The sequence below is a fragment of the Oxyura jamaicensis genome, chromosome 4 (genome assembly GCF_011077185.1).
Source record: "Oxyura jamaicensis isolate SHBP4307 breed ruddy duck chromosome 4, BPBGC_Ojam_1.0, whole genome shotgun sequence".
Classification (NCBI taxonomy): domain Eukaryota; kingdom Metazoa; phylum Chordata; class Aves; order Anseriformes; family Anatidae; genus Oxyura; species Oxyura jamaicensis.
The window spans coordinates 7,577,893-7,592,632 of NC_048896.1; the positions used below are offsets into that span (position 1 = coordinate 7,577,893).

General features: G+C 40.8%; 2 protein-coding genes across 5 annotated transcripts in view; one reads left to right on the forward strand and one right to left on the reverse strand.

The window, feature by feature from the left end:
- MAP7D3 (MAP7 domain containing 3) overlaps positions 1 to 7,614 on the forward strand; it is a 46,018-nt gene extending 38,404 nt beyond the window's left edge. Inside the window, exons 15-21 of one of the 2 annotated variants that reach the window (XM_035323525.1) lie at positions 47 to 227; positions 1,415 to 1,519; positions 1,793 to 1,846; positions 2,257 to 2,350; positions 2,882 to 3,080; positions 4,027 to 4,322; positions 5,676 to 7,614. In XM_035323525.1, coding sequence (XP_035179416.1) covers positions 47 to 227; positions 1,415 to 1,519; positions 1,793 to 1,846; positions 2,257 to 2,350; positions 2,882 to 3,080; positions 4,027 to 4,322; positions 5,676 to 5,683 — 937 coding nt within the window. In that variant the 3' untranslated portion in view covers positions 5,684 to 7,614. Of the gene's footprint in view, positions 1 to 46; positions 228 to 1,414; positions 1,520 to 1,792; positions 1,847 to 2,256; positions 2,351 to 2,881; positions 3,081 to 4,026 lie in introns of both variants that reach the window. The other variant, XM_035323524.1, reaches the window with a different exon arrangement.
- An 852-nt stretch (positions 7,615 to 8,466) lies between these two features.
- FHL1 (four and a half LIM domains 1) overlaps positions 8,467 to 14,740 on the reverse strand; it is a 28,739-nt gene continuing 22,465 nt past the window's right edge. For 2 of the 3 annotated variants that reach the window (XM_035323529.1, XM_035323527.1), the window contains exons 2-6: positions 11,991 to 12,172; positions 11,190 to 11,367; positions 10,518 to 10,687; positions 9,773 to 9,959; positions 8,467 to 8,987 (exon numbers count right to left, since the gene is read on the reverse strand). In XM_035323529.1, the coding sequence (XP_035179420.1) occupies positions 8,830 to 8,987; positions 9,773 to 9,959; positions 10,518 to 10,687; positions 11,190 to 11,367; positions 11,991 to 12,146 (849 nt within the window). In that variant the 5' untranslated portion in view covers positions 12,147 to 12,172 and the 3' untranslated portion in view covers positions 8,467 to 8,829. The remainder of the gene's footprint in view (positions 8,988 to 9,772; positions 9,960 to 10,517; positions 10,688 to 11,189; positions 11,368 to 11,990; positions 12,173 to 14,740) is intronic. The other variant, XM_035323528.1, reaches the window with a different exon arrangement.

Sequence of the window (14,740 nt, forward strand, 5' to 3'; positions counted from 1 at the left end):
AAAGAAGGAAATGCCCAGTCAGTAATCTGTATCTTGGAAACACTAGAATCAGAGAAGAAGAAATGGCCAAGAGAGCAGTTGAAGAAAAAGCACGACGGGAAGAGGAGCTCCGCAAACAGGAGGAAGAAAAGAGAGTGGCTTACGAAGAACAGCAAAGGCAAGCTGAGGAGGAAAGAATCCGTCGAGAACAAGAAGAGCAGGAAAAACTTGCAGAGCTTCAACAGCAGGTCTGTTTATTTGTACGCTTCCAACTGTGTTCCTTGTACAAAGCTGCTGGTGTGTTTTTGAGGGGGTTGTCTTTCATTTTCTTTCATAGAAGAGTTTTGACAAATCTCTGTGAGGAATGATTAAAGCAGAGTTCATCTTATCCATGACAGGAGATGGGTTTAAAGAATATCTTGCAGTTCTTCCTTGCCCTAGTTGTGTATGTTTTCTTTCAACATTTGATGAATTCAAGTGTGGGACAGAGGCAGATATTTTGGAAGTTTTCAGATTTTTTTTCTAGCCACCTGGGATGTTACTTTGCACACACAAAAGTATTTGTACTGAGACCACTCTACCACTGTACTGCTTGTGGATTATAAGAAAATGGTCTGTTTGGAAAGTCGTCCAGCCTCCTCTGATTCCAGATGAGCAAAAAGAAAGATTGGTTTCCAAGTCTGCTTTTCCAGTTGCTAGATAGTCTTCCACAGCTAATAGATGTGTACCTTTCCAAAGGCATCTTCCTAAGTGAAGGAAACTGTTTTGAAGAAATTGGACTTTCTTTAAATGAGATTAATTTTGAAAATCAAAGCAGCTTTACAATGAAGTGATTTGTGCTTAAAGAGTCGTATCTTATGGACAGCATTGAAATGTGTCTGAACGTTTATTAAAAAGCTTGCTGAAGTGTAGTCAACACTCTAAGTAATTGTCATATACTTTTGTTTTCTTTCTGGTCATAGTGGAAAAGATTTTCCAGTGTAGAAGGAACAGAAGATGCTCAGCACAGAGTATCTTGCAGAGTATACCTGACTGCCAAGATTTTTAAATTAACCTTGCAACATACAGAATTCAGTTGCTGTCCTGTTTCTTCATATGTTATCCTTCTTAGAAAAACTTCATCCTGAAGTATAGTTTGAACTCTGACTAGCTAAACAACATCCAGAACACTTGCACAATTGTAATAAAGAATTGTGTACTATTTTTCTTTTGAAGCCAGTTTTAAAATGTCATAGTAATATAAATTTTGTTTCAGTAACTGTATCATTGGCATTTAGCTGCAATGCATGGTACTATTAAATAGCGATTGTCAGCTATTCCTGTCAATCTTAAACCAGAATCTCTGTAATGGCTCTGCTTTTAACTCTTGGAAATGATTTGTGCATTAGATGCTCATTTTCTTTCCCTTTTTTTTTTGGCTTTGCTTTGTTTTCAGAGAGAAGAAGCTGAAGCAAAAGCTCAAGAAGAGGCTGAAAGACAGAGGCTGGAAAGAGAGAGAATTATGCAGCAAAATATGCAGGAAAGGCTTGAAAGAAAAAAGGTATGCTGTTTTGAAAGGAGAAAGGTTTCTCAGCCTAAAGTAGTCGTTGAAGTGTTAGTATTAAAATAAACTGAGCAGGCAGACTGTCTCAGGTGCATTTAAATAGAAGTAGTAGGTTGTTTTTTTTAAAGCTAGCTCTGGATAGTGAGCTTTATCAACAGTGAGTGAAGTAGTAAATTTATGAAATATATGATGATTTATATGATGAACATTTAAACCAGAATGCTGAAACATAAAACTCTGTCATTGCAAATATTTTCCCCATTTTAACAGAGAATTGAAGAAATAATGAAAAGAACACGAAAATCGGATCAAAACGAATCCAAGGTACTTGTTTGCTTAGATCTGTAGAATGATCCTTCCTACGGAAGGCTTTGTCCTGTAGCCTATCTTTCTCTGTTATCTTTGAACAAACTGGCTTCCATATGAGGGTAAAAGTTCTGGCACACTAGAATAACGTTCAGTAGCTTCCATGGTGCATTTTCTTCTGCATTGCTTGTTCAGACCAAAAGTCTTTGATGCATTTTTGTTCTAGGCATATAGAAACAATGTGATCTGGCATTACCACTTGCAGATCAATTCCAAAACCCACTGATTGGTAATGTTTTTTTAAAAAACATTACCTGTTCTTCTTGGGCTTTGGACTAGCCTCTGGACTAGCATGAGAGCTAGGATTGAACCATTTGTGAAATGCTGGATGGTGGTGAGCACTTGTGAATAACACTTCCTGAATTCAGTTGCAGAATGAAGGGAAGTCTGCCTCCGAGGTTATTGAGGGAGAGGATATTGAAGAGGAGGAAGAGTTGGGATTTGAGAAGACCAATCAATCAGGTAAAGAAATTTGATGAGTCAGATCTCTAAGTCGCTGCCAGCCTCTCGGTGATGTTTTAGCAGTGTTAAAATGTCACTCAATTTATAGCATTGTGATGAACTGAGACAAATTCCAGAAATGTCACAGAATCCCTGCTTAAATAGAGTACATAGTTGCCAGTTATAATAGAATAATCCTTATGTGTATAATAATAATATATCATTGTTATTATATATAATTAATATATATTACAATAATATTATTATTGTATTATTAATATAATCCTTATAATAGAAGATATTCAAAATGATTAAATGCAAAATGATTTGTGTGTGAAATGCAGGCAGCATGTTTTCTTTTTACAAATGTATTTTGAAGGCAAAAAACAAAAATCATGTTGTTATAGCTTGTCTTTAGATTTATTTCTCTACAGAAAGAGAATGCATCAAATTTTGGCTAGGAAAGGTCATTTTGACACTTGTATTTTATTCATTTAGAACAGCAAATCTGTTACTGAAGCTCTGTTTTTGTTTTTTCCTCCACGCTTTCAGGAAAACTAAATGGCGTTGACTTACCCCAGGAAGTCAAGGGGGAGACAGAGGGCTGTTTACAGACTGCACATAGCTTGATCTCTACAGAATTTGAGCAACAAGACATGTCAGAGCTGAAGGCCAGTGAAGTATTTATGAATGGCAGCGATTTGAAAAGCGATGACGGGTCTCTGCTTTTTACTGAATTAAAGGATTCCAGGTGAGTCTGTGTAGGTGACTGTTTTATTGTCAAAGCAGTTATCTGTCACACAAATCCTTCTGTGTTTAAATTCAGTTTACTACGGTACATAGCATTGGATCAAATTTTGCACCCCACTAGTTTTGTGGCATTTCTCTGGCTTGCTGTAGGCACATAGTGTGAACGTGCTGTCAGTTTACAGGTTCATGCAGAGTCAGTTAGCTCAGGGTAACTGTTTAGATGGCACCATGTTGACAGTACAGGCTTTGCTTAGTGAGACACATACCAGCAACATCACAGTGTTACTTACAAAGAATGGTATTGGCTTGAAAACTTTTTGCATTGAAATAGCTAGCAGTTCTTTTCATTAACAAAATATTAAACAAGGAGAAAGGGGGACAAAACTGAAAAGGAAGAATAACCTACAGAAACCTCTAGAACAATTCTAGTTGTGCTGAAACAGCAGATAAAACAAAGAAACCTCCCTTAATAGGATTTTTTTTTGGTATTTCACATTTTCTCTCTTTAAAAAAAGTTATTTCTTTGTAATACTGGAAAATGTGTCCTCTCATGCTAGTTCCATTTGCTCATCTAAATGCTAAAAGTTTAGAAATGACATTGCAAACTTTTATTTTTTTAAATAAGAGGAGAAATGCACAGTGCTAAAATACAATTTTAATAGAGGAGGGCTTTAAACTTGCTGGTTCTTCGTATCATTTCTGGAGCCAGACCTTACCTGAAAGTTATTAGTATAGTAAAAAGTTGTTATATGCTGGTGGGTCATTATTCCCCCCTGGCTCTTGGATGGGAGATCCCATGTGGCAGCTGGAGGAGCTCATCTATGAATGCCCTTCAGGATATGCAGTGCTTTGCAAGCTGTGTAGACTGCTAATTCAGCTGGCCTGTAATGAATCTAAAAATTAAATATCCATAAATTGTAATACTAGTATCCATTTGCTTTTTCCAGCCATCCTGCAAAAGAAATGGTTATTGATGACTCAGTGAAGTTGGGTGTTAATGAAGCTGATCATACAAGTGGACTTATTCAGAATCTTAATGGAAAATCTGATTCATGGACTTTTGAGGAGTTTATTCACGTTGGAGTACATTCCAGGTCAACAAAACTGAGTTCAGACAGCCTCTCTGGCGACAACTGTAATCAAAACTTGAATGATGCTGCTACAATGTCTTCTAGCCCCAAACTGGCTTATGAGGAAGATGGTGCAGTGAATTCTTTGACCAAACCTATAGATTCTTCATCAGGTAATCCAAGCTGATTTCCCTATCTATCCCCTCCTCTGGCTGGATAATTAACTTTGTTGCATTTTTATTCTCCTTGCCTTAACTTCAGCTTCTTATTTTCAAGGCACTTTTTCCAATGTGTAGGCTGGAGGGAAAGCTCCTTCTTTAGTGCTTGTAACTTGAATTCTGTCAAAAGGAGTCGCCAACTGATGCCTTTTTAGGGATTTGCTGTATACAGCAGCTAAGGCCTGACATTAAGGCTCTTCCAAAGACACAGCTGGGCCCCTGTGAAGCTCCTGTTTCTCCTACCAGCACTCAAGCCCATCTGTTGTATTTTAGGCTTCTAAAACATCTTAAATGGCACATGTTACTTTTGAAGATACTAACAGTTTAAAAGGCGTCTGATGTAACTCTACAGACAAGACCTGGCTGCTTTCCCCTTTCCACTCCTAGGCATGTTCTGTAACTTTTTGATGCTGATCTGCATGGTCTTAAAAGGTCTTTCAGGCTCTGGCAAGATATTAGCTGTTCTCTATACTTACCACAGAATAGTCTATCACTTCACTGATGGATGTAACAGCAACCCTGAATTCCACAAATTGCATTTTGAGAGGAGTAATAAAGCTACAAACACAATACTCAGAATTTTCTGAAAGAAACAGGGTTGCATCTGAAGCCAAACGTACTCGACAACCCAGGCCCTGATGCAGTACAGCAGTGTGTCAGAGAGGCTTCAGCATGCTAGTTTTCATAAGACTAAACTGCTCAGTTGTTGTAGCTAAACCCCAAATGAGCGTACTCACAGCAGGAGATCTCTGTCCATGAGATAAATGACTGCGTGAAGAGTTGAAATAAATGACAGTGGGGAAAAAACAAGACTTGCTATCCACATTTTCTTTAAGTGATGTGTAGCACCTTTTTTGATTAAAGTGTAGCACTTTTCTAGACTGAACTGTTTCCTGAGTCTCCTCTGTCACTCTGCGTCTTGTGAGTTTTGGTCTTATGGACATAGTTATATTGAGACGTTTCCTCCACGCCACTACTGTGTAGGCTGTGGGAATAAAATGATTTAATGGGATATTGCTGATCACATTTTTTTCTGATCATTCACTCCCTAGTGAGGAAAGAGTTGCCTTTTAATTTTGAACGTAAATGTGTTTTGAGACAATCTGGTTTAAGAATTGTGTATGCAACTTTGGAAACAAGTGCTTTTTTGTTTTTTTAAAAAAGCTACTATGCTGATTTTAGACTGTGAGTTACTAAGTGGGTCTGTGCTCACCCTCCCACATATAGACTCTGACAGTGATGATAGATGTATGTAGAATACATGCAGTATGATGGTTAAATGTTTTCTTTTCTTTGCTCTCTGGACAGAACTGTGAACACTAGAGACCTGGAAATAATCTGATTGCACTGCAGTAATCCAGTGTTTTATCAAGTACCGAAGGCCTTGTTTTGAAAAGCTGCTTGTTTACCTTTATCCATCTTCAAGTTTGAAAAAAAAATAATAAAAAAGCATCAGGGGAGGGATGATAAACTTCTAGATTTGCACCTTGAAACATTTCAGGGAGACTATTTTGCTGATGTTCCTTATCCATTTGTTTAGTTAATTGTTGGATAGGATTTCCTTGTCTAAATATCACTTACTTCCCTCTTACAGACTTTACGCTAACCTGTTTAAGTCTTTTTTGTTTTCATACCAGTAATGTATAGCAATGTGCCACTGCAGACTTTCCAGTTTGCTACTGGTCAGATTTTAGATATTCCTAAAATGGCACTAGATGAAATTAAGACTTTTTCAGTGTCTGTTAAAGCTCAAGTCCATTTGTAATGTTCTAGAAAAAAGCTGTGTGCTTTCATTCACATGCTATTTTAAAAATGCAAAATTAAGTATCTTCAGTTTTGAATTGAGAAGCAAAAATTTGTATTTTCCAACATCAAATTCAAAATATTTTAAAAATGTTGAAATTTCAAACGTTTCAAAATGCAGTGTTGTGTCATCACTAATAGGTTTTAATCTATTGGAAAACATCAAAACATTTTACAGGATATGCACTAATATTACAAAAAATGTTGAATACCTAGATTTGTTTGTCATAGTGCAGTTTAACATGTCATGCTTTTAAAAATGTTTTCCTTTTGATTTATTTATCTACACTCATGTAAGTATTATTTTATTGTGTACATAACAGTATTAGACCATTGAAGTCCTGTTTTGTTCATGTTAATGTTAATTACTCTTAAGTGTTCCTGTTCTAGCTTTATAACATTGACTGCAAGCTGCATATATATATTTCCCTTCCCCTAAAGCCTGTATTAAGTAATCTAACCTAAACTTGCCTGCTTTTCACAGCATGAAGAGATTAACTAAGCATCTTCTGAAAATTGCTACTAAAAGTAATAATGCAGTCTTGTTCTTATGGCTCCTGTAATAGATATACTAAATAAGTAAGTGATTAATTTAAAGAATAGCTGTCTCAAATCCTGCTATAAACCATTGGCTGATAGTTCCATTTAAATGAATCATCCAAATGGCAGCTTTATTTTCAGTGGTTAAATGCAAATGTTTTTGCTGGAACTGCGTTCTTCCCTCAACATCTGCAATTACAATAGGAAACCCTCAGCCGTCTTACTCTCACTATTTGCTATTCAGACTATGTTAAAACTGTTTTAGACTTTAGAGCAGTGCCTTAGGTAAAAAGAAAAATGTATTTTTGTATGATAGTTATTTCAGGCAGAGACAATCACTCTAACAAAGATGCTGATATTTTTTCTGTGCTGATATTATTTGTCGAATGGTCTGTTACAGCTCTATGTAAATACGTGCGCGCTGTTAAATAAACTTTGCAGTTGAACAATGCTTTATTTCTGTAATGCTAAACATTACCTTACTAGGAGTCTCCAACCCCTTGCTGTGCTGAGATGCGCTCTGGTACTGCTCTCTAACTATGCCACACTGCAGAGTCCCAAAACTAGTAGCCTCTTTGGCAATTGCATTTATGCGGTTGGACAGGTATTTGTGCTAACACTGTTAGATTTTGCTGTGTTTGTACATGCCTATAAGATTTTTCATAACTGTTGAATTCTTTAACGTGCTTTTTACTGCAAGCCTTTGCCTTTTACTTGTAGTGCCCGCATCTTTATGTTCTAACAGTCTAGCAGTGTTCTGTGGCCGTTGTGGAGCAAGATGCTGTTTTCTGTTTATGCTGAGAGATTTCGCTGTTTCTGGTAGGTGTTTATGAATGAAAGGGAGTGAGTGTAGTAGCATCCAGTTTATAAATTTTTCTGTATGGTATCGTCATTGCTATGGAGGGTCAAAAAAAAAAAAAACAACAAAACTTTAAACCAGCATTTAGGTCACTGAAGGGTAGTAGTAGACTGTGATGGACTATTGCTGTACGTGTGTTCTCCAAAGGGTTTTTTTCCACACAAGTTGTTCTTGGTAGATGGTCTAGTGTCAGTTACATATTTTTTTTTAAAGTTTATGTAAATTCTTGCTTTGGTCCTCATGTATTTAAGGACACTATGGCAGAACAGCTGACTCTATACTTTTCTGTATCAAGGTATCCGACTTGATTGCAGTAGCTCAGCCATAAACGATGTCAATCAGGTAAGACAGAAAAATAGAAAAAAAAGTTTTCCAGACTGTAGGACTCCAAGCAGGCACTAGTCTCATTTTTATTAAATCATAAAACATACACTGACATGATAGAAGAGCTATGGTCATCTGAGCTATTCTTAAGGCACTTCTAAATGCACGTGCATTTTGCTGTAGTTGAAAGATTTACTACTTATTAATAGATTAATAATTATATGTAGATGGCCTTATTTAAACAATAATGTAAAAAAAGCTAGTGAGCAACACTTTTGACTAACCATGCAAAAATCATAACCAAAACAAGTTTATGGAAACTTAGCTTTTGTTAAGTTGTACTGCCAAAATGTTCTTACATGTAAGAGAAAGCCACTCCCTACACTTGTTGCAATTTTATGGTCAGATAAGCAAAGTTAATATTGAGTTTCTGTTAATGGTGTGATACATATGTACCTGTACTTACAAAGGCATAATAATGGATCTCTGATCCTGGGTGCAATGTTTGCATCTCTGTTTCCAAGGTGCTCAGGCTTGTGCATGCCTTGTCAAAAACACTTCATGTAAGTTCCAAGCTTAAATGTATACTAAACAAGTTTAAAGTTAGCTGTTTTTACGTTGTTGTTTTTTTTTTTTTTAGTTCAAGCCACACACAGATTAGGCTACTACTTGGATTTCTAATGCTAAATCTAAATGGCATTTAAGGCCTTTACACCAATAGTTACTTGAAAGCAAAGTTAGCTTTTTGCAACAGTACATGCTATCTTGCTGCAGGAGCTTCAAAAGTCAAACCTGGTATTTTTAGGCTATTTTAGTTTGTTTTATGCTTAAATGGAAAAAGGTAAAATTCTTAACATGCAAAACCTGCACCTTTACCAGGACTATTTTGAAAAGCAGGCCTTTAAAATCCATTTTATAGTAGTTGCTGTCTGCTCCTTACAGTCGTTTGGGACACTCAGCACAGTAAATTTTTCCATTATGGCAAACAAAGCGCTTGTTGGCCAGACCACGGGCACACTTTGTGCATTTGAAACAATAATCGTGCCAGGATTCATCTTCGTAGTTAACCACACTGGTTCCTCTTCCAAATCCTGCTAGGAGAGAAAACAATTATAGGACGGCGATAGTAGCTTTTCCCATGGCTGGGTTAGCCTATCAACCAGCAGATCCCATTCTTACTGCCTCCTGTGCTTTTGTAGTCTTGCAGAACGTTTTTGTAACATTTAACATACTAGGCCAAAATGCAACAGACCTGCACTGTTCACTGCTCTGTATTAGTGAGATCCAGGCAGTTTAGCCTAGGCATGTGCGGCTTGTCTACAAGAGGCTTTTCCCTTGGATCTTTTTCCCAGGGAACTGTCAAGCTAAAGGAAAGGTCAAAGCAGAGCAAGAAGAGGTTGGACTAAGCCCACCTTGTTCTTACAGGCTCAGATCCACGCTCTGAGGTGCTGAATCAAATGCAAGACTTACAGGACTAGAAGGATAGTGCACACATTTCAGAGCTGAGTTTTGTGCGATTTTCATATGCAGTAACTAACTGGGGCATCTAAAATATATTAGAAGTAAAACAAATTGTCAGTTTGGGGCAATACAACACCGCTCTTCTTAGACTTCAAGTTCCCAGACTAAAATTGAAGTGTGAACAGTTCTACTTGGGGCAGTTTTGGAGGTAAATTTGAGGAGTTCAAAAGGTGAAGAGCTCAGTTACTAACTCAGCCTCCATCCACCAGGAGCACGTGGGTTATGTAAATTGTTGGAATAGGGCTTGGGATATTAGAACTGCTTCTGGTGTTGGTGGTCTCTGAGCTGCATGTCTTTGGGGATCACAGTTCTGACCTTAAGCACCCAGTGCCCTCAAGCTGCATTTATTCCAGCATACCTGTAATAGGATTCTTGCAACCAGCACACTTCTTGGCAACACATTCCTTGTAGCACTCAACACAGTAAAACTGATCCTCTACAGCTGTGAAGCGCTTCCCACCCAATTGCTTCTTGCAGTTGGAGCAAATGAAGCACTCTGAATGCCAAGGCTGTTCCTGGTAAGTGAGACCTCCAGAAGTGATGGGCTAGGAAGAAAAGAGCAGGGAAGAGGATTCAGAATCGGTACGGATGAAAAGAGATGACACTGGCATGGGGTGTATGGTATTAGGGGAGTTTTGTTATGGTGAAGATCATTTGAAAGTTTTCATTAAAATGAAATATTGCAACACTTAAGTTCCTCTGGACTGAAATCTTGCATGCCTGGAGCTTTCGTAATAGTTTATTTTACCTGCAATGACACTGCAATTCTATATTAATCAATTGCAAAAGTATACAACAGCTGTTTTGCAAAACATTGTTTTGTTGCTTGAATACACAATACATGCTAGAGAACTATAAACCTTGCCATCCCTAAAGCTAGCATAAGGCTGGTGCTCACTTTGTTTCAACAGATTTACACCCTGCTCAAGTACTCATGTGCCACAGCCTCTAGCTCTTGCATTATTACACTGTCAGTTGCTTGCACCAGTATCTCAATGAAAAAACATAAGCAATGGTACAGCTACAAGATGTACTCTTCTAGCTTCTAACAGACAGGTCAGGGCAAGTTTTGGCAACTGCCACTGCACAGGGAAAGGACTTACATTCTTGCATTTAGCACAGGTCTTGGCAAATTTATGCTCATGGCAGGAGACACAGTAGAAGTCATCACCCTTTGGGAAGAAGCTCCCAGATCCAATCACTTGCTTGCACTGACTGCAAGTGAAACAGTCCTTATGCCAGACCATCTTCTTGTATTCAACATTTTGGTCTCCTACAACAGACAGAAATAACTTGTTAGGTGGGATTTCAGGCCTGTGACAAGCTCCCCAACCTCAGGCAATGTAACATACCTGTAGGCAAGACCTGCCCATACAGAACTTTAATCATAACATGGACAAGGGAAGACCTGTTAATTTCTACATCCAACTTTAACTAGCCAGGGCCTTCCAGATTTTCTTAGATACTAAGTCAGTCAGGTACCAGATCCTTTCTGAGAAGAGGATCTTCATTTACAGAGCAAAGCTTTTGGTAGAATTTATCTAATACTGACTATTAAGGTGAACAATCCACATGAGCGTTAACTGCAAGGCAGCCTTTGAACGCTTGTCTAAAAATGACAGGTAAGAGCAGCAGTCAAAATGTGTACCACTTCTGTAGTTCTCCAGATTTTCATTGTGATACTCCTAACTGGAGCCTGCACAGCTCTTTTAACCTCCATGGTTTCGCCCTAGAACAGCACTCAGCATTCGTATCAGTATTGCTAGTACCAGTACCTGCAATAATAGGCTTGAAGCAGCCCTTACACCTGGGTGCATCCTCAGTGGCAGTGCAGTTACTACACCAGACCTTGTTGTTCTCCCTTAGCATGAAGGGCTCATTCACCAAGGATGTGTAGCACTTGAAGCAGCGGAAGCAGTTGTCATGCCAGTAACGGTTCTTGAAATGCAGCTCCTGCAACAAACAGAAACAAACTGAGCAATAAGCCCTTTTGCTGAGCAGCTCTAAATCTAGTTCTGAAGCAGGTCTGCATTCAGTGTTTGGAGGTGCAACCCAGCTGTGAGCAGCTGGGGAAGGCCATTTAACCAAAAGCACTGGCACAAGGGCCTTAGAATCACATTCAAAAAGCTACAGCTATGCGGGGTTTAAATTCACTTTGGACTTTCAAACTTCAAACTTTGAAATTCAAGGTTCTGTAAGTGTGGTCTTCTCTGGTCATCTTGTTCCTTCTAGTTTAGGTATATGTTATTACTACCATAAACATGAAGCAATAAACATTTAAACTGAAAAAAAAAAAAAATTAATCCTGTGTTTCCAAGTCCTTTGCCCATAAGATGAGTTTTTGGGAGTCTTATGGAGGCTGGATAAACTGCTGTTCTTTCTTCAGAACAACTCAGCATTCACAGTAGTTGGGTGGTCCTGTGTGGATCCAGGAGTTGGACTGAATTTTCCTTGTAGGTCCCTATCAGAGTACTTGCAAGAGAACTTGCTTTTGCACAGAAGCTTAAAAACAGGCCAGAGCCAGGAAAATAAGCACCTAGTCTAGGTGTCATCACCTATGTGACCGCTCACCATACCTTGGAGTCGGCACCGATGGGTTTCTTGCACTCGATGCAGGTGTTGGCACAGAACTTCTCAAAGCACTTGACACAGCAGTGGCGGCCCTCCTTCTGCACGTACTTCTTCCCTTGCAGCGGGTCACGGCAGTAGTGGCAGTCAAAGCGCTCCGACATGGTGCCCACAGTGTAACTGCCAGGCCCTACAAGAGGAAAAAGGGTAAAAGTTAGAACACCAAAGGCCTGATAACTGCTCCAGCTTCTTGGGTCTGGGCAGATGAGGAGTAATTTGAAGACGGCTCAGCCATGCGCATATGGTGGCATGCATGTGCCTCGAGGGCTTGTTGCTAGAGAAAGCAGCTTCTGGAACAGCAAAAATTGCCCCAACAGTGCAATCAGACAGCTCAATGGTTTATAAAACAGGACAGCTCTCTACCCATGCCACAGGCATTTTCCAGGTGCCTCCTGCTTTGCCTGTAGGGTCAAGGATAGGCTAACACACCATCATGCTCTGCTGGCTGCAGCAGACAACCTGTGTTCGGTCACAACAATCGTGAAGTCATACACCTGGTAAAGGAGGCAGCCTCCCATGTCACGTATTGCCATTTAGGACATAGGGAGAGAAGTACCAGGAATTCAGAAAAACTTGGGCTACAGCATTCAGCTTTGTGGGCTGGCTCCTGGCTGTGCTGCAGAGCTCAGCAAGGTCAGGGGCTGCCCTGCCTCCTGCAAGAGCTGTGCTTGCCACTGCACTTAGCATAAGCAATGTGTTAGTAACACAAATATTTTCAGTTCCCTTAATAGCCATCCAAGATACAAATGCTAGATTTCTGCCTACAAAGAAGCAGGTTTGGCTCTGGCCAAACACAAAAATGCAGCTCTGTGCCTCCTGGAGTGCAAACCGCTTTGCATGCCGTGCTGTCGAGCTTGCTCGCTCCATGGCTCCAGGAACACAGTTGCTGGAGAGGGGCGTGGAGTCACACAAAAGTCTTCCCCCATCACCTTCTTAAGAGGAAGGATACTGGACTGTTTTATTTACTTGTTTCACATCAAGCAAGGAGAATGATCACTCAGAGCGACTTGGTTCCTTATGGCAGGCCCACTGCGGGGCTGGCGAGATCCTGTCTGAGGCATAATCTGAGCAGAAATCACCGCCAACCAAGCACAGAATAGTTTCCATGTTTCCAGCCTAAGCCTGCAGCCAGCTGCAGCCCTCCGAGGCCTTTTGTGCCAGATATGTGTGCAGCTTCCAGCTGCCTGTTTCACTAGGCTTTCACATATAAAGTAATGAGGAAAAACAAGAAAAGACCTTTTACATTCTTACATTTAAAGAAATTTCTTCGGTTCATGCCAGCAGGGCTGCCCCATCACATGACTGCTCCCCATGGCCAGCTGGCTAATGCTCCAGCTGCGAGCCCAGCTGGGTGTGGGGGTCTCTTGACCAGAAGATTTTCCACTTTGGCCAGAGATGTAAGCTCACACTTTCCACAGATACTTGCCCCAGCCTGTGCCCTGGCTCAGCCTTCCAGACCACCTCTGCTAATGAACAGCTCTTCATTTCCCCACGCCCCTCCTCAGAGGAAGCCAGCAAAGCCCAGCCCAGGAGGCTGAAAAGCCCCTGGGGGTTTATATGAGTCCCCATGTATGTGTCTCCTGCATGCCTGTGACCCCAGCTCAGCGGAGCTCTGCTTCCCCATAGCTGGGATGCAACCTTGAACCTTCTTCAGTAACCAGACAGGAGCTGTGGCAGCAGTCTGGCAATGGGATGTCGAGAGGAAATTTAATTATTCTTAAGCCCTGGTTTAATTAATCTGTCAAGCCCTGGTTTCAGGGTCAAAAAGCACTGAGACCAAAATTGCTGACATTGTGGTTGGCTGCTTTGCTGTCTGTGACAGCAGAATCAGCATGACAGTATAAATCAGAACCAAGCGTGGGGTTTCAAGGCGTAAAGAAGATAGATGCTCTAGGGTAGCCATCATCCCTAGAAAGCCTGTGGGTCCCCTAGCGCTTGCCCTTGGCTGCTGGGTGCTGCATGGGCAGGACTACTGTGTTGTTACGGCATGAGGACCTGCTTACACAACTTCCTGGGCACCTGCCCACCCCAGTAATTCTAGATTTACCATCAACTATTTAGCCCATCCTGATAGCCACCAAAATCCCCCACTAGCAGGAGAGCCCCAGGCCACAAGATTGTTGTTGCAGCCTCTGCGAGGAGCAGGGCTCAGCAAACACAAACACACCAAGCCAAAGAGGTCCTGACCCGGGCACAGCCCCACCAGCACTGCCCTGCAAGCCCAGGCAGCGGAGCAAGCTGGAAAGTTTCTGTTCCAGAAAGCAGGACAGAGGATCCCAGGGAGAGGAACGTGACACAGGGAGGCTGCCGCAGAGGCAGGGGCTGGGTTCACACCCTTCCCTTCCCTTCAACTTACTGAAGCAGAGGCTGAGCTGGCCAGCATTGCGCTCTGTGGGACCAGGGCTGGAAACGCCGCCTTGCCAAGGTCAGGAGACGGCCATGTCCTGCTGACAACTACGCCAAGGGTTGTGTTTGTGCCGGTTCAAGTAAATGGAACAAACAGCTGGGAAACATGGAAACTATGTGAGCCACCGCCAGCCCTGCAGAGCTTTATCAAGCGAGTGGGTTTTATTTAGAAGAAACGCAGTTGCACAGAGTCCAGGGCAAATGGTATTGAAACGCTTCTGATACCAGGTTTAGGGTTGCTTTCAACCAGAAGATGTAATTGTGAACATATGGCTCAAGGAGTAACATGATC